This window comes from Podarcis vaucheri (assembly GCF_965113315.1).
Source record: "Podarcis vaucheri genome assembly, chromosome: 11".
Lineage (NCBI taxonomy): Eukaryota > Metazoa > Chordata > Lepidosauria > Squamata > Lacertidae > Podarcis > Podarcis vaucheri.
Window position 1 is genome coordinate 46,905,870 of NC_138749.1, and position 19,738 is coordinate 46,925,607.

At 41.8% G+C, this 19,738-nt stretch overlaps 1 protein-coding gene and 2 long non-coding RNA genes across 8 annotated transcripts in view; 1 reads left to right on the forward strand and 2 right to left on the reverse strand.

Annotated features, from left to right (window-relative positions):
• The window catches only part of DMXL1 (Dmx like 1), a 72,100-nt gene extending 60,749 nt beyond the window's left edge, over positions 1 to 11,351 (forward strand). For 2 of the 3 annotated variants that reach the window (XM_082191527.1, XM_082191529.1), the window contains 9 exons: positions 324 to 465; positions 4,903 to 4,953; positions 5,220 to 5,280; positions 5,521 to 5,648; positions 6,111 to 6,203; positions 6,866 to 6,957; positions 7,564 to 7,616; positions 8,165 to 8,382; positions 8,778 to 11,351. In XM_082191527.1, the coding sequence (XP_082047653.1) occupies positions 324 to 465; positions 4,903 to 4,953; positions 5,220 to 5,280; positions 5,521 to 5,648; positions 6,111 to 6,203; positions 6,866 to 6,957; positions 7,564 to 7,616; positions 8,165 to 8,382; positions 8,778 to 9,002 (1,063 nt within the window). In that variant the 3' untranslated portion in view covers positions 9,003 to 11,351. The remainder of the gene's footprint in view (positions 1 to 323; positions 466 to 4,902; positions 4,954 to 5,219; positions 5,281 to 5,520; positions 5,649 to 6,110; positions 6,204 to 6,865; positions 6,958 to 7,563; positions 7,617 to 8,164; positions 8,383 to 8,777) is intronic. The other variant, XM_082191528.1, reaches the window with a different exon arrangement.
• LOC309514495 lies at positions 2,153 to 8,393 on the reverse strand. Of its 2 annotated transcripts, XR_014211998.1 has the most exons (4): positions 8,253 to 8,393; positions 7,111 to 7,195; positions 6,844 to 6,991; positions 2,153 to 4,481 (listed from the first exon to the last, which is right to left on the reverse strand). It is a non-coding gene; the product is annotated as an uncharacterized lncRNA (long non-coding RNA). The 2 variants fall into 2 exon arrangements; XR_014211997.1 differs by lacking the exon at positions 6,844 to 6,991.
• LOC309514491 lies at positions 9,454 to 17,044 on the reverse strand. Of its 3 annotated transcripts, none has more exons than XR_014211990.1 (3): positions 16,672 to 17,044; positions 15,958 to 16,108; positions 9,454 to 9,576 (listed from the first exon to the last, which is right to left on the reverse strand). It is a non-coding gene; the product is annotated as an uncharacterized lncRNA (long non-coding RNA). The 3 variants fall into 3 exon arrangements; XR_014211992.1 differs by lacking the exon at positions 9,454 to 9,576 and adding an exon at positions 12,334 to 12,784; XR_014211991.1 differs by lacking the exons at positions 9,454 to 9,576; positions 15,958 to 16,108 and adding an exon at positions 12,334 to 12,784.
• Between the last annotated feature and the right edge of the window lie 2,694 nt (positions 17,045 to 19,738).

Consider the following 19,738-nt stretch of genomic DNA (forward strand, 5'->3'; position numbering starts at 1 on the left):
CCCAGATTACAAGACATAGGAGTGAACAGGGACAGAGGGGTGTGTGATCCTTACCATTTCTAGGAGATGTGTTCTTTGTTCTCTTGCTGTGATTATTAAATATACTAATTAGTAAGGTGTTCCTTTCGTTTGATCTTCTTATCTACTACCACGGGGGGGGGGGGGGAGGAAGCCGATTCCCCGAAGCCTGACACAGACCCTTCTTACCATTTTACGGTAGCCCAAATTAGAGATGTTGCATTATAATTTGTAGATGCAGATTGGCTGAACAACTGCTGTTTTTTGCAACATAAAATTCTTATTAAGAACATTTTCTTTTATAGAGCTGATGATTTCTTGGTTATCCATGCTCGTGATGACTTGGGAAACATTCAGGGAACTACTCCTTATACTCACAGCAATCCTGGCACTCCAATCAACATGCCTTGGCTTGGTAGTACTCAGACTGGCAGAGGTGCTGCTGTGGTGAGTCACATGCAATAGAATAATCCTTGAATTACACACTATTACACACTTAATATTGAATATTTAAGTTTTATTAGGTATTATAAATCATATTCAGAATATATACACTTCTAATGCTATTAAAGATTAAAACCTTAGTAATTACTTAAGAAACTCTCAGCACTTCTGTTATTGTGTTGAATCCAGACATTTAACATTTTTCTTCCGTGCAGAAAATCCAAATGCTGTTGGAAACATAAGCAAAGTTTAGTAATAGTGCATTGTCTAAGAACATGATATATCAGTTAAGAAGTTGCTGGTTGAATTCTCAATCCCTAATTGTAGCATGGAAATTATAAAACTACCGTATTTTTCGCTCCATAAGACGCACTTTTTCCCCTCCAAAAATGAAGGGGAAATCTGGGTGCGTCTTATGGGGCGAATGCAGGCTTTCGCTGAAGCTTGAAGAGCGAGAGGGGTCGGTGCGCACCGACCCCTCTCGCTCTCCAGCCTTCAGGAAGATATCCGCAGCCTAGGCAGCCCTGTGGGAGGTCCCACAGGGCTGCCTAGGCTGCGGATAGCAGCCTGCTTCTCGGAGCGTCGGGCGCCCTGAAAGCAGAGCGCCGGACGCTTCGGGAACAATTCCGCAGCCCAGGCAGCCCCGTGGGAGGTCCCACAGGGCTGCCTAGGCTGCGGATAGCAGCCTGCTTCTCGGAGCGTCGGGCGCCCTGAAAGCAGAGCGCCCGACGCTTCGGGAACAATTCCGCAGCCCAGGCAGCCCCGTGGGAGGTCCCACAGGGCTGCCTAGGCTGCGGATAGCAGCCTGCTTCTCGGAGCGTCGGGCGCCCTGAAAGCAGAGCGCCCGACGCTTCGGGAACAATTCCGCAGCCCAGGCAGCCCCGTGGGAGGTCCCACAGGGATGCCTAGGCTGCGGATAGCAGCCTGCTTCTCGGAGCGTCGGGCGCCCTGAAAGCAGAGCGCCCGACGCTTCGGGAACAATTCCGCAGCCCAGGCAGGAGGTCCCACCGGGTGCGCGAGGCTTGGGGCGGCAGCCTGTCGCCCGAAACACGGGAAGACCTCGGGAGGGCTCCCCCTGCTTCGGGCGAGTGTCTGCAAGCCTCGCGCACCCGGCAGGAGGTCCCACCGGGTGCGCGAGGCTTGGGGCGGCAGCGGACTGCTTGCGCGCACCTAGAAGCTTGGGGCGCGCTGAGCTCAGCACGCCCCAAGCTCCTGGTGTAGCGCAGCGATCCGCTAGCCCTGGGAGAGCCCCGCGGCTCTCCCAAGGCTAGCGGACTGCTTGCGCGCACGCAGAAGCTTGGGGCGCGCTGAGCTCAGCTCGCCCCAAGCTTCTGGATTAGCGCAGGGGTCCGCTAGCCCTGGGAGAGGCGCCCGGCTCTCCCAGGGCTAGCGGACTGCTTGCCGGCACGCAGAAGCTTGGGGCGCGCTGACCTCAGCTCGCCCCAAGCTTCTGGATTAGCGCAGGGGTCCGCTAGCCCTGGGAGAGGCGCCCGGCTCTCCCACGCTAGCGGAGACCTTGCCGGCACGCAGAAGCTTGGGGCGCGCTGAGCTCAGCACGCCCCAAGCTCCTGGTGTAGCGCAGCGCACCTGGGGGGGAAATAATTTTTTTTCCTTTATTTCCCCCCCCCCCAAAGAACTAGGTGCGTCTTATGGGGCGGTGCGTCTTATGGAGCGAAAAATACGGTAATCTGTCCATATATGGTGCTTGAAAATATGACACAAATTCATGAAGCATTTTGAACATTCCAAAAGGTACCATGCTAACACTAAGTTTCCTCAGCTTGCTTCTTTTGCCATCGGTTCCTTTCAAAGGGCAGAGATGGAGAAGCGAGGCAAAGGCGGAGCCTGGTGCTGATGCCCAGTATTCAGAAGTTTATTATGTTGTGCAAAGGATAAACGTTGAGAGAAATCCGAGTTCAGCCTAGGGTTTACTTCCTTGCCTTCCTTCCTTGGCCATTTATTTCTAATTTTACACATCATTGAGCTCTCCTTTTTTGTTGTTTGAGTTTCACTGATTTTCATGTCTGGCTCTTAATATTACCTTTGTACTTGGTAGAATTTACTAGCTGTGGATCTTCCCATCATGGTGTTACAATGATAGAAAAGTTGTGCCTTGTAAAACTGTCTCTTTTGTTACTACAGCCACTGTTATTCCCAGCTAGTTTTATTTACTGCCTAGCCCAGTTTCCTTTAAGCAGAATAATTCATTACAAAACAGTATTGATATAGTACCTTTTAGAGCTTTCAAAATGCTTTGCATGCATCATCTAATTGTAACCCTTACAACAACTTTTACAATAGGGGCAAGTATTTCTGTGCCCTTACTGTGGGTGGGAGTGCTGAAACTCAGAGTCACTTAGAGCCCTCAGTTGTGCATTTTCTGTTTGCATTTTCTTCAGGATTCTTTCTCCATCTGTGTTTCACTTGGTCCAATGTAACTCAATCCACTGTTGACTCCATCAACATCCCCTTGGATTCCCCAACCTCTTAGGACCTCTTCTTCCTTAGCTTTGGTTACCTTTCCATGCTGTCTCTAAAGTGAATCTGAAGTTTTAGTTCTGGTCCAACTGTTCTGACACTTTCCTCAGGAGAGAACACTTCTGAAAACATCTCTCTACTTTTACTCCCCAACGTTTTAAATCCTCACCAGTTCTGAGTTCTCACATCAGCTCTGCTAGTAGGAATCTGAGGCTGTGCAAGCTGCTGCTATTACATTAGGAAAGCTCACTTGTTTTTGTATTTTAAATTTTGGTATTTGTATCGTTATTACACTCTTTAGTTGATGATTCTTTTAAAGAGACATGCATGAGCCATTATGTGTATATTGGCCGAGAAGACGTTGGACACTGGATATATTTTACAAATCTCATTCATGCTCTTTATTTCCTGATGGAGGAAAAATGGCAGGTTTATCTGCAGTTATGTGAGTTAAAATTGCCAAACACAAAGCAAAAAAGATAAAACTTGATGCAATTAGCAGGGATTAGCTTCAGTTTATAAAATATTGGAACTAGTTACTTAAAACAACTGCTTGAAAGGGTTCTATATGTATCCTCGGTTTTTATTTTTGTATCCATGTTCGGTCATTTTTGCCTTTGCAAAAAGTAGAGAAAATAAAGCAAAAGTAAAATGGATTACACTAAGATCTCAAATAATCTCCAAGGCATGTGTAGCTGAGCCCAGTGATACTGTAGGAAGATAGTAATTGCTCAGACAGTAACAAGGCTGTGATCCTATGCATATATCTTCTTTTGCTGCAAGGTTGAATTCTCACTTCAAATTTATGGTTTTTATGTAACATCCAAAGGGAGAACTTGGGCAAATTGCCCATGCTATTGTATTGGCGCCACTTACACATCCACGTAGAAGGAATTTTGAGTACTCCCTTCAGCTGTTACACTAGGAAGACCAAAGCAAGTGTGCGGTATTCAGTAAAGCTGGATGTGTACATCTTTTGTTTTACCTAACCTTTTACCTAGAAATGGGCACTGCTAGCCATGGAAGAATGCCTCGTTCAAATGACATTGGCGGATGAAACACTTTCCTTAATGTGCCTGCCTTTTTGACGTAATTCAAACTCTGTTTTTGCTCTACATTTTTTCTCAAACTGTGGGCAAGGGACCACCTGTGGGCTTCATAGCCTTTTCGTGGGACTGACTCCGTTCCCAGTAGCTGCTCACATGCACTGTGAGTGCATAAACTCACAGAGAAGCAAGAAGGGGGTTGGAGAGTGAGATGTACCATGTAAAGTTGGAAAGGAGCAAAAGACAGACAGACAGACACACACAGAGAGAGAGAGAGAGAGGAGGACAGTGTGCCCAGCCAAATATGAGAAAAGGAGGAGGAGGGAATGGATGAACTGAGGGAGAAGGAAACATCTGGGGCTTGCTGCTACTGCATCTTCTGGCCCTTCCAAATCCCACACCCACACTCCAGTTCTCCCATCCTCCCTGCTAATCACTTACCAAATCAGAATGCTTCTCCTAACTCTTCTGAGGGGCAAAGAGCCGAAGTGGGTACTGATGGAAAATAAAGAGATAAAAGGTTAATATTAAAAAATAAACTTGGAGTAGAGAAGATGGGGATAAGAAATGGAGAAAGAAGCATATGTAAAAGTAATGGGGGCAGGGGAGACAATTAACTGTGAAAGGAGAAGCTGCAGGAGTATTTAGGAGACTCCCTAAAAATTAGGCTTTATGAATGTGCCACATAGCTGTGTCAATACATTACTACCTACTGTAATACATGCTCTTTAACCAAAGGCTACTTAGATACATAATTTTCCAGTCAATGCAAATAAGTCACAACTAAATTTTCTGTGATTGATTAAATGCAAAACATAATGTTCTTCATTCCTAGTTAACTTCTGTAAAAGTTTGTTTGCCTCTCTCTTACATGCTTCTGCTTCTACCTCTGTCTTACTTACCTTACAATATACAGGAATATTCCAATAATTTTAATGGAATCAGAAAGGAATTGGCAAGGAAAGAGGTAAGAATGCAGCCTAGAGTGTCTCTATTGGGACCCTTAGTCCTGTGGAACGAAAGCTCCCACACTCAGGGGTTATGTTCTGTTGATATCAGTGTGCACTAATGCTGAGGGAATTATGTAGTTTTCATTGACTTCCATCCATATTTCAGCCCCAAATTCATGAAGATAAACAAACTTGGTAGCGTCTGCATTTTACATCACTAATTACTTTTAAAGGCTTCTGATCAATTTTGCAGCTTACCTATTTATTTTTGCACATCTAACAGATGATCAAGAAGGCTATCAATAATGTACGAAGAATGGCTTCCCACCCAACACTACCTTACTGTAAGTTTAATATTTCTAGGCCATTTTGATGTTTGCAATAGTCCCAATTTATTATGCAGTGTATGGGGAAAATGTTTGAAAATATCCAGAAAGGAAAAGTGCCCCTTGTTTAAAAAGATGGAGGAAAAAACAGCATACTTGTAGGCGGTTGTAATTCTTAATTCAGATTGAATCTATTTTTGGCCATTTTAACTATACATTAGTTTTAAAGAAGTGTTTTTGGATTACTTTTTATTCCAGATTTGACAGGTGCTCAGGATGGCAGTGTGAGAATGTTTGAGTGGGGCCATTCTCAGCAAATTACATGTTTCCGGTCTGGTGGCAACTCCAGGATTACACGGATGAGATTCAATTATCAAGGCAATAAGGTAGCGTCCCTTTTGCATCTCATAGAGATTTCTTAAAAAAAGAAATGTGTTTCTATGAAATGTTCTGGTTGCTCCTTCCAGTAGCTTAGGATACAATAATTTTAAATCAGTAGTTCCCAACCTTTTTTGGATCCTGTCCCACCTAATAATCTCTAAAATCCTGATCCACCCCTCCCCCCGTGACATATAATTCTTATTATTCAAAAAGTGAACGCCTATTCATGTGGAGGAAGCCTAAAAGGCCATTCACTGTTAATAACTCATTCTCAAATTGCCCCCCTTAAAAATCAAATGGCCCCCCTGTGGGGGGGTACCCCACATTGGGAACCACGGGTTTAAATGTTTAGGATACAATAAGTTTAAATGTATGGGCAATATATAAGCACACAAACACAAACAATATATGTTGGAACTGCATATATGTTTATATTCTTAATGTTGTTTCTCTCCCCCCCCCCCCAGTTTGGGATCGTTGATGGTGATGGGTTTATAAGTCTGTATCAAACAAACTGGAAAACGTCTCTACTTAATGGAAGCACACCCAAACCATATTTGGTGAGTCTAAAAAGTCGTCATCCCCCAACTTGCTTTTGTTAGATAGCACCATGACACTGAAAAGCTGTATTTTAATTGTTGTAAGACATTAGACATCTATTGTTAAATATACTTGGTTGAAAAATTGCAGGTTTTGTGCTCGTTCTTCTTCTCTAACAAAAACCCACAAGCCAAGTGGCAAACCACTTCTGAAATGGGGACTTTCTAAAAGTATGTTATGATATGGTTTTAGGGACCTTCTGTTCAATGAAAAGAAGTAAAAGCAAAACGAAACAAAAAACACCTTACCAGCTTTGGCTGGTATGATAAATGTGACTATTCCTGGACTGGGAGAGCTTGACCATAATAGTTGTGGCATTGGGACTTCAAGATGGGATTAATGCAATGCACTATGAATGTTACAGTTCCCTTGCACTTTCCCCAGAAACTGCAGTTAGGGCAGAAGGCTGCCTGCTGCATGGTTGCTGACAGATGTGAGATCTTATCAGCATTTAACACTCCTGCCATACTGGCTGAGGATTTGTTACTGGGCCAAATTCAAGTTGTTACTATGACTATGGAAAGCCCTTAGACAATCTCATACATGTTACTGTTTATAAGACCAAATTATATATTAATTTTATTTCCAACCTTTAATTACTAATGCCCGTTACAATTTCCAGACATGGCAGTGCCATAACAAAACAGCCAGTGACTTCGTTTTCATCAGCTCTTCATCTTTGATAGCCACAGCTGGGCAGTCCACTGACAACAGGTACTGAAACTTCTTCCAAGATCACAGTGGTAAACTGAGTGCAAATGAAGAAAGTACTTTTTATGTTGGGTTGTGCCAGTGGCAGCTTGCAGTAGGGGAAAGTGCTTCCGCTCGCACAAGGTGGGACACCTGAATTTCACCAGTTCCACCAACCCTCTGCAGTCCTCGACCCCATATTTCACAGTACTTAGGAGGGCCCTCCAGTCCTTGAGACCAGCTTTTCGGAGTGCACAGGAAACTACAGTAGGTAGGAGAGAATTGGCAAAAATGAATTATCCTGCCTTGCACAAATGATTTCTACAAGCATAAAACCACCAAACGCAGCAGACCCATTAAAATTAATGCATCAAAATTATAGCCATGAATTTCAATGGGTCTACTCGGAGTAGAACTTAATTATTATTGCAACAGCGTCATTCCCTCAGAGGCAATCTGTCAGGGGCTGCAGATAGGCAGTCCATTTTATCCAATGCAGGAAGTGTTATCCTGATATAGTAGACACACTGTATACACACAGACACTATTTGATGTGTATAAAAAGGGAGGGCACTAGCAAGTGCAATTCAGAAAAGTTTACTTGATTATTTTTATCTTTCTCTTTTTTAGAAATATTTGTCTGTGGGATACTCTGGTTGCACATTCTAGTAGCTTAGTGCATGGTAAGTTTAACGCATGTATACAAACAATTTAAAACTACAGATTTATATGTGGGTAGATAATTGTTATGTTTCCCATAAAGTTTGCCACATTCTTTATCGAGCTTCTGGAAAACAAATACTGTGGTCTAGATTTACATTCTTGTTCCTTGTTAAGTCTTATCCTCACAAATCACTCTTCATTTTACATGCAATCAACTGACCAATAGATTATTGGAACTTGTGCTAGAGATTATTGGCAACATCTTGTTGAATACGTGCATTATTAATAGAGGGCAAATTTCTTGATTTAAGTGGTTCCTCGTAGTCATTTGCTTAGGGAGGAGAAATCTCTGAACCATGTGCATGAGAGCCAACAGGAGAATCAGTAACATTTTAGTTTCTTTGGACTTGAGTTTGCCACTTTAAAACCAGGTTTGATATTACAGTTCATGTGCGCTATTATGGTTACACAAAGCTTTAGACAAGACTGCAAATAAAATACTAATACATTATTATTTTTGAAATCAAAAAAAAAAATTATTATTTAATTTTATTGATTTGGATTTTAGCCTTTACTTGTCATGATACTGGAGCAACTGTCTTAGCCTATGCCCCCAAACACCAGCTATTAATATCAGGTGGGAGAAAAGGCTATACCTGTTTAATAGATCTTCGGCAAAAGCAACAACGACAATTTTTCCAGAGTCACGATTCTCCAATTAAAGCAATTGCTGTGGATCCTACAGAAGAATATTTTGTCACAGGATCTGCTGAAGGAAACATAAAGGTAACACATTGTAAAATTCCATTTTGCTAGACTTTGAATAAATGCAAATTTATTACACATTCATTAGAGCATTGCCTAAGAATTATATTGAGTAGGCCTTTTATGTTTTGTTCTCCTCTGCTTTTTCCTTAGACCTAAAACTGTTCAGTATTGCCTTAACTATGAATTCATTTTTATTTAAAATATTTATACCCTGCCTTTCTTTACAGAAGTTGAAGTAGGCTTACAGTACAAACCATAAAATGAAATAATATATATATAAAAACACACAATAACCAAAGTTGCAGTATTGATGAAATAATTTTAGTACGAGATAATGGATTAAGCAAACAATATTATCCTTGTAATAGCAAAAACAAACCCACATACTGAAATATTTTTCTTTGTGTTTTTAGGTATGGAGTCTATCTAACTTTGGCCTTCTTCACACTTTCATCAATGAACATTCTCGACAGTCTATTTTCAGAAATCTTGGGACAGGTGTCATGCAGATTGAGACAGGACCAGCAAATCACATATTCTCATGTGGAGCTGATGGGACAGTAAAGATGAGAATCTTGCCAGATCGATTTAGCTCACTCAGTGAAGTATTGAAAAGTGATGTGAAATTCATGCTCTAGTATGGTGTTAATACTGAAATATATTTTATAAGTGGGTAACAATTGTATGTAAAGTATGTTGATGATTGTACAGATAACACCACAATAACATTTTTCGATGTTTATATTTATTTCTTGGCGCTTCAGTCCTCGATGCACTGATGCCTTAAAGATTTAATAAGTTCCTTCTGGTTTTGCCTAAACCATATGCGATCATTCAGTAAATGTTTAAAATATGTATGTTGCTGAAGTTTTTTATGTACGTTGCTGTGTTTTTAATTTGTAGGTGAACGTGGTCTTTTTTCATTTATTCTTCTCTAAAGACCCATACCATAAGGAAGCCTTATGATGTTAGCCTGATAAATACAACTATCTGTTGCCAAATTCCTCCTCCTAGCTAGCTATGAGTATGGGTTGTACTTGTCTAAAATAAGCACCTCTTGAGAGTTGAGCCACCGCTGCTACCTAATCCCTGGAATCCAAGTTGATCATTGTTGCAATTTGAACTCTGTATTCAGAGCTAAGAATTGAAGGATAGACTTTGTGTCGGAACTTTCCATGTTTGAACGGCTGCTATCAGGATGGCAGTCTTTTCCTTAAACCAAGAGACATACAGAATATATATTTTTATCTAAGCCCTGTTTAAAAATATGCAAATATTATGTGATTATCTCTCTCATAAAACTGTTTAAGAATTATATTTAAAGAAAACAATAAATACATGAACCTTTAGTGTTGATGAAATGAACCATAGGAATGTGCTGCATAGGATACTGAATGCGAATTGTTCTTTTGTAAAACGCTGAGTGTTTCAGGAAATAGACAAATAATGCTATTTACCCTTTCTGGTGAATTTGTTTTCATTTAGCCCAAAGATGCTGTTTTCTCCCCAGCACTTAGATCATAGTGTTTACCTTGTAACTGCCTTTCTGAAGCAAATTTAGAAAATACTGCAAAAGGGGTATGAAATATACTATAGATTTATAATGGGGGAAATCAAAGTATATTGAAATAAGATTTTCACGTTTCTTTTGCCAAAATGTAAAAAGTGTATACACTAACTGTTTTGACCAAAATATAGAAATGCACAAAGCCTTCAACGTTTTCTATGTGCTAAAACAACTATTCTGGAATATTTCATTTTAGAAGTGTAGAAAAGTATGTAAACTAGATAAGAGACTGGTTACTCAAATGCAAATAATATACTTTTTGCTATAATATTGGGGGTGGGAACAGTGTCAATACAATGCTAATTGTAAAAAAAAAAATATGTCTGGGAATGGATGCTGTAAATAAAACAAAAATGAAGGGCTTGTATAATGATTTTTGTAATATTCTCAGGACACATACTTTAACATTTTAATTTTAATATTTTGTAACATTTTATATGATTTTAAATGTAATTTTTTGCAGATTTCTGTGCAAGGAGCAGAGGGGTGGTTTCTAAGCACTTAGCCTGCATTTAAATTTGTGCAATAACATATATGCTACTATTGTAGAGAAGAAATGCACAGTGGGCATTTCAAAGAACTAGCACAGTTGTTTGATACATTGAATTTTAATCATTTTTCCTCTGAAATTCCTGTGAATCAATTGATGTTTTAAGACACAATGATCAGGCCATGGGGTGACTAGGTGACAATAGCTCTATCATGTGCCATGAAGCAGTCACATGACTGGAAGACATGCCTTTTAATACCCTACTTATGAAGGAAGTAGCACCAGCAAATAAGTGCTTGGAGTGGCCTGTAGAGTGGCCTATGTCCCTTATGGGGCTTCTATAAAGTCATCAACAAGGATGATACATGTGAGGGTTATGGAAAGTTATGCTTATGCTGGACAGAAAGCCTGCACAACTATTTTGGAGCAGATCATGAGTTTGAGTGCTGTGATGATTATATTTCATGTATGTATTAAAGCATTTCCTCTTTAAACACTGTCACCCTTCACATTTTAATTCAAAAGACAAAGGTGGGGAAATGATTTCAACGTTAAAGAGACAAACCCTAATTTTCCAGTTTCTGAGTTTTATATTTGAATCACAAAGGCAGCCAAGCATACTGAAAATTTACAGTTCAGGGTACCAGCAGTTCAGACTTTTAATAAATAAATAAATAAATTTAAGATGGAAATTTATATTTTGAGAAGTACTATTATTTTTCAGTAAAACTTTTGACAAGTTGCCTTTAAGTATGCCAATATTCCAATATTGTATACAGTTCTGCACTTCTACAAGGAAACTGGGTGAATGAGTGTGTTTGTGAAGAATACTCTTCAGCTAATAACTCAAATTTTGTAATATTGTCATGTATTTAGTACCCACCCATAATGCCTAAATAAAAAGTCATGTAGAGAATCATTGTTCCAAAATGCCATAGTTGCTATGAACTTTTTATGAAGACTCTTTCCTTAGCGTGAAGGTCATTCTAAAGATATTAATGTTATGTCTGTCCCCTCAATTTAATATATTCCCTCCCACCTTTCTTTTTTGTGCTCCTAGTGAAGAGGTTGAAACATGCAACTTCCAAGTTTGAAACTAACTGCTGTTCCCTCTTACATCTGAACTCAAGGAATTGTGGTTTGTTTCAAATGCCCAGGATATGAAACCATAGTTTAAACAAACCATAATTCCTTGAAATTGGGTGTAACAGTTTGTTTAAGCTGGATCATTCTACTCATCCTTTGGTATACTTAGTTCAGAGCTCAATCTGGCTCATTCACAAACTGGGGAAACCATGGTATGACGTTGAAGATTGGTAAGATATGCACTTTTTCCCACCCTTCTAATCAATTTGTTGCTGAAATATAGATTTCATACGTGATCATGAATTTGTACCAAGAGTGGTTAACACATCAGACTGAAAGCAGAGGAAGGAATTCAGTGTCATGCTCTTCTGATGCAAAACTTGTCAGTGCAAACATTTCAGCTTGCTAGACACCACGATCCACATGCTGTTATGGGGTTCTCCTGACCCCTGCAGGCCACTTTGGGGGACGACATGGGGACACAGGTGGTGCTGTGGGTTGAACCACAGAGCCTAGAGCTTGTTGATCAGAAGCTCGTGATTCGAATCCCCGTGATGGGGTGAGCTCCTGTTGCTCGGTCCCAGCTCCTGCCAACCTAGCAGTTTGAAAGCACATCAAAGGGCAAGTAGATAAATAGGTACTGCTCCGGTGGGAAGGTAAACGGCGTTTCTGTGTGCTGCTCTGGTTCACCAGAAGCAGCTTAGACATGCTGTCCACATGACCCAGAAGCTGTCTGTGGAAAAACGCTGGTTCCCTCGGCCTATAGAGCGAGATGAGTGCACAACCCCAGAGTTGTCCGCAACTGGACCTAACGGTCAGGGGTCCCTTTACCTTTACTTACCGGTATATAGAGTATTTATTAAAACATTTTATGCCACTGTTTCGCTGTAACAAGGCACTTTACAAGAAAAGGAAGAACAAAAATCGATGAACTGGCACAGTAAAGGAAAACATTAAATACCAAGACAAAGTTAAAACCTCCAGTGTCAAGTTGAAATTCATTAAAAGCCATGCTGCCTTAAAATACGTACACTATGTGTATGATGTAAACCAGGTTTTTCTTCACACGTGTAAAGGCACTTCCTCTGTACGCGCGTTTGTTTCTCTCAATGCAATGCCCACTAGCAGAATTCTTGGGCAAAATCTCCTATATGAATGGTACTACAAAATACTATGAAGTACAGAAGATTCTTTGTTTACTTCATTTTCCATTCTTCTGCATGCGCCTGTGCGCTGTTCCATCTGGCACCTGCAGGCCAGAAGATTGGATCTTGCTTCTGTTTGGGAGGAACAGCACCTTCATTTAGCAAGGTGGAACCCAGGAACTGTGAAGAGCCTAAAGTGCTTGGCTGTTTCCCAACATAACCATTTAATAAGAGGGTGTATGATGATTAATGTTACAGAAAATTCTTCCTTACATGAGCATAATTGCTAAGTTCTTGTTCACAGCTTAGACTTTCAAGATGTTGAAAAGACAAGAGTGATGGGAGTGAGGAAACTTTACATCTGTATCCTGTGCTTATCTGGGCACCTTCTTAGTGCATCTTCTCTGGGCACCAAGGAGTGTTCGGAGGTAACGAGACTCTTTCTTGGTGCTGTTTCAAGAGGTGCTTGTTGGTGGCTTCTTCAGCTAATGTGCTCATTTAGAATGCTATCATGCATATTCTAGAAAAAGAGGTGTCAGAACTCACCATGAACACCTCCCCTATTTTCTCATGACTATGGCGCCCACCTGAGAGGTGTCAGAACTAGGTTACAGTGAGTTCTGGCTGAACAAAAGCCCTGCTCTGTATGGAGCAAGCTGCATGGAGCCTGTAAAGGTAAAGGGACACCTGACCATTAGGTCCAGTCATGACCGACTCTGGGGTTGTGGCGCTCATCTCGCTTTATTGGCCAAGGGAGCCGGTGTACAGCTTCCAGGCCATGTGGCCAGCATGACTAAGCCGCTTCTGGCGAACCAGAGCAGCGCATGGAAACACCATTTACCGTCCGCCGGAGCGGTACCTATTTATCTACTTGCACTTTGACGTGCTTTCGAACTGCTAGGTTGGCAGGAGCAGGGACCGAGCAATGGGAGCTCACCCCGTCGCGGGGATTCGAACCGCTGACCTTCTGATCGGCAAGTCCCAGGCTCTGTGGTTTAATCCACAGCGCCACCCATGTCCCATGGAGCCTGTAGGTTTCAGCTAAAACTCTCCCCATCCCTGAGCATTGGAAATTGGCCCACACCTAGCTGAGGCTGATGGGAAGTTGGGAATCTAGCCATATCGAGCATGAAACATCAAGGCTTGGATCCAGAGAAGGGGCCTGCCTATGTATGAGACAGCATCATGCAACAGGAGTTTTGCTTGCTGTTTTGGTGTGTCTTTGCAGTGCAAGGGGCTTTGCAATGCCTATATTTAGCAGAGCTGCTTTCTGTAGGGATTGATGTGCAGTCAAATTTCCCATGGGAAACTCAGTCACGCAGCTGATGGGTGGTGACTTCAACCCTGCTTTCCACAGGGTTCTGCTGCACAAACTTTCCATAAGGAACTTGGTTCTGCAGCTGATCCTGACATAGACATAGAATCATAGAATTGGAAGAGACCACAAGGGCCATCGAGTCCAACCCCCTGCCAAGCAGGAAACACCATCAGAGCACTCCTGACATATGGTTGTCAAGCCTTTGCTTAAAGACCTCCAAAGTAGGAGAGTCCACCACACTCCTTGGCAGCAAATTCCACTGTCGAACAGCTCTTACTGTCAGGAAGTTCTTCCTAATGTTTAGGTGGAATCTTCTTTCTTGTAGTTTGGATCCATTGCTCCGTGTCCGCTTCTCCGGAGCAGCAGAAAACAACCTTTCTCCCTCCTCTATGTGACATCCTTTTATATATTTGAACATGGCTATCATATCACCCCTTAACCTCCTCTTCTCCAGGCTAAACATGCCCAGCTGTGAGACATAAAAAAAATACTGCAAGATCTTGTGTCTCTGCCTGCCCCACACCTACCATCACATACTACATCAGGTGTTGGACACAGGATTTAAGGGAAATGGTTTTGCAGGCCAAATTGGAACCTATGCTGGCTCCCCACCCTGATGTAGCAGTTGGCACTGGCCAAGACAAGTTGTGTTTTTAAGCTGAACAGCAGCTTTTGACTTAGGTGTTACTTGCAGCAGTTACTTAGCCCTATTCTATATGTGGATGGTACTGAACCCTTTAGATTTGATCCTTGATGGGGGAAAAACCCATTACTTTCAAGTGATTGTATTGCTTGCTTGAACAAAACCATCATTTCAGTTTCTAATTTAGAAACTACTGAATTACTATCCCCCCCCAATCACATGAAAGTATGAACTTCCAAAAATTGTTCATGTGGAAGGCTTGCACTGAAGGTGGACTGTTAGTTACTGGGTTTTCTTATGAAGGAAAAGGGGGCCAGCAGTGGTGTATTTTTCTTTCTTTTCTCTCTCCCTCCCACTGAAAACCTTTTGCCATTTTCTCAATGGCAATATTGCTTTGAAATGTTGCACAATTTGCTGCACCAGACACCACTTCTTGCCTTCATGCCTTCCAGGAAGGGCAGGGGAAAGGAGGTTGTTGGGTTTTTTTTGAGCATCTGAAGATATTACACAAGATCTTGCAGTATTTTTTTTATGTCTCACAGCTGGGCATGTTTAGCCTGGAGAAGAGGAGGTTAAGGGGTGATATGATAGCCATGTTCAAATATATAAAAGGATGTCACATAGAGGAGGGAGAAAGGTTGTTTTCTGCTGCTCCGGAGAAGCGGACACGGAGCAATGGATCCAAACTACAAGAAAGAAGATTCCACCTAAACATTAGGAAGAACTTCCTGACAGTAAGAGCTGTTCGACAGTGGAATTTGCTGCCAAGGAGTGTGGTGGACTCTCCTACTTTGGAGGTCTTTAAGCAAAGGCTTGACAACCATATGTCAGGAGTGCTCTGATGGTGTTTCCTGCTTGGCAGGGGGTTGGACTCGATGGCCCTTGTGGTCTCTTCCAATTCTATGATTCTTTGTCAGAGTTAATCTGCAGAAAGCTCAGTGTATTATGCTACTTTTTAAAAAATGGTAGAAAATTTTACTTTAGAATTTCTCAAGTCAGCTACCTTAGCACTGGTTGAAAATAATATACAAATCTAATGATCCGGAGATCACTGTTAGGATACAATGTGTTTGTGCAATGCAACCAATCATTTTACTCATTGATTTGCTGTCCCTAGGCAGATTGGCAGTTTATAAAAAGCAGCTGCCTTGAAATGTATCATTAAAGAAAATTAAGTCAGTTGTAATTCATGAATACCAAGTTACGCTTTCAATCTCTCAAAGCTTTTCAAGCAACTGTTGGACAGACATTTTAGGATCTCAACAAGGCATGCAAAGAAAGAAGCATCTGAAACAACCAGCCTTGTCTGCCCGCCAGTTAAATATGTCTAATCAGATATGCTACCTGTGCTAAAAACACTGGGCATCTGTTTTCTGTGGTGTTAAATGTGGTCATCTGGATCCAGCCCATCTGTGCAATATTTCTACTTTGAGTTGCACTCTGATAGCTTTACTCGATAAGCCATCTCCTTCCATTATAAGGAATAACTTAGGAACTGTAAGGTTAAATTTTAAAATAAAAGTAATTATGCTAGGTGATTGTTTAGGCTTAAACAATTCTTTTAAAAGGCTTCATCAGGCGAGTGAACAGTTGCTCTAGCTTAATAGCATATTTATACATAGCAATGTCTTAAAGCGTGTCAGTGCAAAAGAGTGTGCAATACAATCAGTTTGTATTGTCTTGAGAATCAGGGAAGCAAAACATCTGGGGTTGCCAATTTTCAAGACGTACAATTTTCAAGAGACCCTCCACTGCTGCCGAGTCAGAGCCTAAACCAAACCTCAAATCCAGGACATTTGCTTTAAAAATGTTAAATTCTCCCCAGTTGGGCCCGTAGGATCCCCCATAGAGGACATGCCCGGCACTTCCCTCGTCCCCGCTCCTGCTGGGCTATGTGGAGTCTGGCTCTCCGGACCCCGCCATGACCCAGGCAGCCCTCGTGCCCCAGGAGGGCGGCTTCCTCGGCATCTCGGAGGAAAGGCAGTCCAAGCTGTAAGGTGAAGTTCACGACAGCATGCACTGCTCACCGAAAAGCTGTTTCTCAGAAAGTTGCCTTACCATGAGTGCTGTATACCAGGCCATGCTGCAGCTGAGCCAATGGGCTTCCTTGAGCCCCAAAGAAAGAGACACACTCATTGGGGAAATGGCGAGGTTCGTTCCATGGTGGAGCTCTGCCCATTGGTAGAGAGTGAGGGCAAACTCCGTGTTCAGGTTCTGTGGTTCATGGTGTCAGTATAAAAGCTGTCCTGCCCCTGCTCTCCCTCCAGGCCTTCAGATATGATGTCATCTCAATGGAAAAGAAGAGAAGGCTAGCAATTATAACTGTTTTAGGGACTTTCTTATATACCCTGAACATATCCTTGGAAATAGACATTGCCTTCATGTTTTCCTGGGGTTTTTAGTTCTGGCTGGCAGGAGGTCTGCAGAGCCTACAGGGAAAGAAAGAGCCACATGGGATATGTTTATTTTCTGAACCTCGAAACAGGACTCAGACAGTTACAGAGAGACCTTTCCTAAGAAGCCTTACTTAGGGACTAATATTACTCTGGAAGCAACATCTATATGCAGAAGCGTTTTACCTTTTTGTCCAGAGGGGAAGGCGGAGGGGGAGTTTGTGGGTGAGGAGCAGGTCTCAGGGAGAGGCAAAATCTTATTTCTCCTTCCCAACCAGGAAAACACTTTTCTCAGCCTTGAAAGCCTAGAAAAGAAAGAGAAAAATGTGAGAAATGGGGCCCACAGTTAGTACTCTCCTGATCTATGTCTCTAAACTGATTTTGGCATTCATGCCTCAAAGCTCAAGAGGAATTCTCTATCATCATAGAATGCAGATGCTGAGAGAAATCCTACTTACGTGTCTTGTCTTCTTCCTATAACAAACACGAAATGATCCAACCATAGGAGCTCACCAGGCCTTTTAACACTCTGGAGACCAGTGAGCCAGCAGAGGGAGGTGTCACAATGGCTTCTGTAAATCTGTTCCTGGAAAAAAGGACACTTGGCGGGTCTGCTGAAGTGTCCAGATGGGAGACCACCAGGGTCTATGTAAATAAATATATATGTACTATGTAAATAAATACATACATATAGAAGGAAAGGAAAAGGTATTAACCCCCTCCCCTCCAAACCACTAGTTTCCTTCACAATCGGAATCACTGTTTGATGCAAGTTAAATGGCATATTTGGGCCTTGAGTTCTCTCAGTATAGAGATGGGATGGAAAACCTGTGGCCATCTAGATCTTGTTGGACTCGCTTCAGATCCTGCCAGCATAACCAACAGCCAGGAATCTTAGCTATAATTATTATTATTATGATTATTACTTATACCCTGCCCATCTGGCCGGGCCTCCCCAGCCACTCTTGGAAGCTTCCAATAGGTTATTAAAAACACAATAAAACATCAAACATTAAAAACTTCCCTAAACAGGGCTGCCTTCAGATGTCTTCTAAAAATCAGACAGTTGTTTATTTCCTTGACATCTGGTGGGAGAGTGTTCCACAGGGGGGGCACTACTACTGAGAAGGCCCTCTGCCTGGTTCCCTGTAACCTTAGTTTTTGCAATGAAGGAACTGCCAGAAGGCCCTCGGAGCTGGACCTCAGTGTCTGGGCTGAACGATGGGGGTAAAGATGCTCCTTCAGGTATACTGGGCCGATGTTGTAATCCAACATCTGAATGGCCACAGGTCCTCCACCCTGACCTACAGAGGTGCCTATGCCCAGCATGTGGGTGTTGGGGCCAGGGATCCTTTGTACTCACCGTCCTCCTTCAAGTGACTAATGTATCCAAGTGCTATGGTCCACCTTCAATTTTTTTATTTTAAACACTATGAGAGCAGAGTGGAGCAAGCACAAAGTTAGTTTCTCAGGTGAGGGGGAGGAGGAAAATAAGTATCTTTCTCCAAACAGGTCCTATGACCAATGTTTAATACTCTACTTGAGCTTTGATTGTGCCACATATATAAAACATTTGGATTTTTATGTCAGCCAGGAAGACTGCTTCTGCTTCAGACTTAGAAACTCTAGGACTGCCAGAAGCTTTTCACCTGAAGCAGACTAATATGCTTTTAATTACTGTGTACTAGTAGGAAGTTTGTGAGATAAGTGCTGCAACATTGCAAAATTAGAAAGCAAGACAAACAGGAGACATGACACCTGTGACGGCAATTTAAAACTGCATTTCTCAGACAGAAGATGAGTCGTCTCTCTTTTCTCTCAGGATTAGGTAGGTCTTTTTAGGCTTTCCTAAATAGGTGAAGACTGTGGATCTAAAGGGAGGGTTTTAAATTGAAAGTGCAGCTGATTAATAAGGGAATCTGTAGTTGCAAGAAAAGGGGAGCCAGGGTATTAAGCTCCTAAAAGCCAGAAATTTCAATGTTTCCGTTTACTATGAAAAGTAGCATTTAAACTTAATTTAGAGCCTTTTATTTTCTGCTTTTCACAGTTCTCTCCTTGATTTTAAACTTCTGTATAGTATTTTGTATGTTTTAGTAGAAAAAGTGTTTGGTTTATTTAAAGAGCTAAAACCCAGAATTTTACTCATATTGTTTTCCTAGGACTTCTGAAAGTTTGTATTTGTGCTCAGCCTCATTACAGTCTGAAGTGGTATATTGAAGACAAGATGACCTTTAGGGTCACTTCCAATACTAGTTCCAAGATTGTTTGTTGCTTTCCCCCCTTAACAGACGGGGAGCTGAATCTACAATAATGGCAAATTATCTGGAACCATATAATACAGCAGGTCTAGGTTTAGCCTACTTCCCACATTGCTACATAAACGCTAAAGAGATACCAACAACTTTTTGTTGTTGTTTCAAGCTCTTTCAAGACTCCTTTCATGACAAAGCAAACCCAAAGCCCACTACCTCTTTATAAATATTGTGCACTTCCAAATATTACTTCCAATACATCACCAAACTGTAGGATGAATGGTGACAGGGATTCTTACGGGTTGCTTTATTCTGGAATGAAGTTATTCAGGAAATATGGAAGATTGTTAAAACACATATTCAAATTTATCCCCAGTTATTGCTACTAAATATGGGGGTATACACCATGAATACATTTTGCCAAAAGGAACTTTTGACATGTGTGCTGCCAGGATCCCTATAGCAAAATAGTAGAAATTG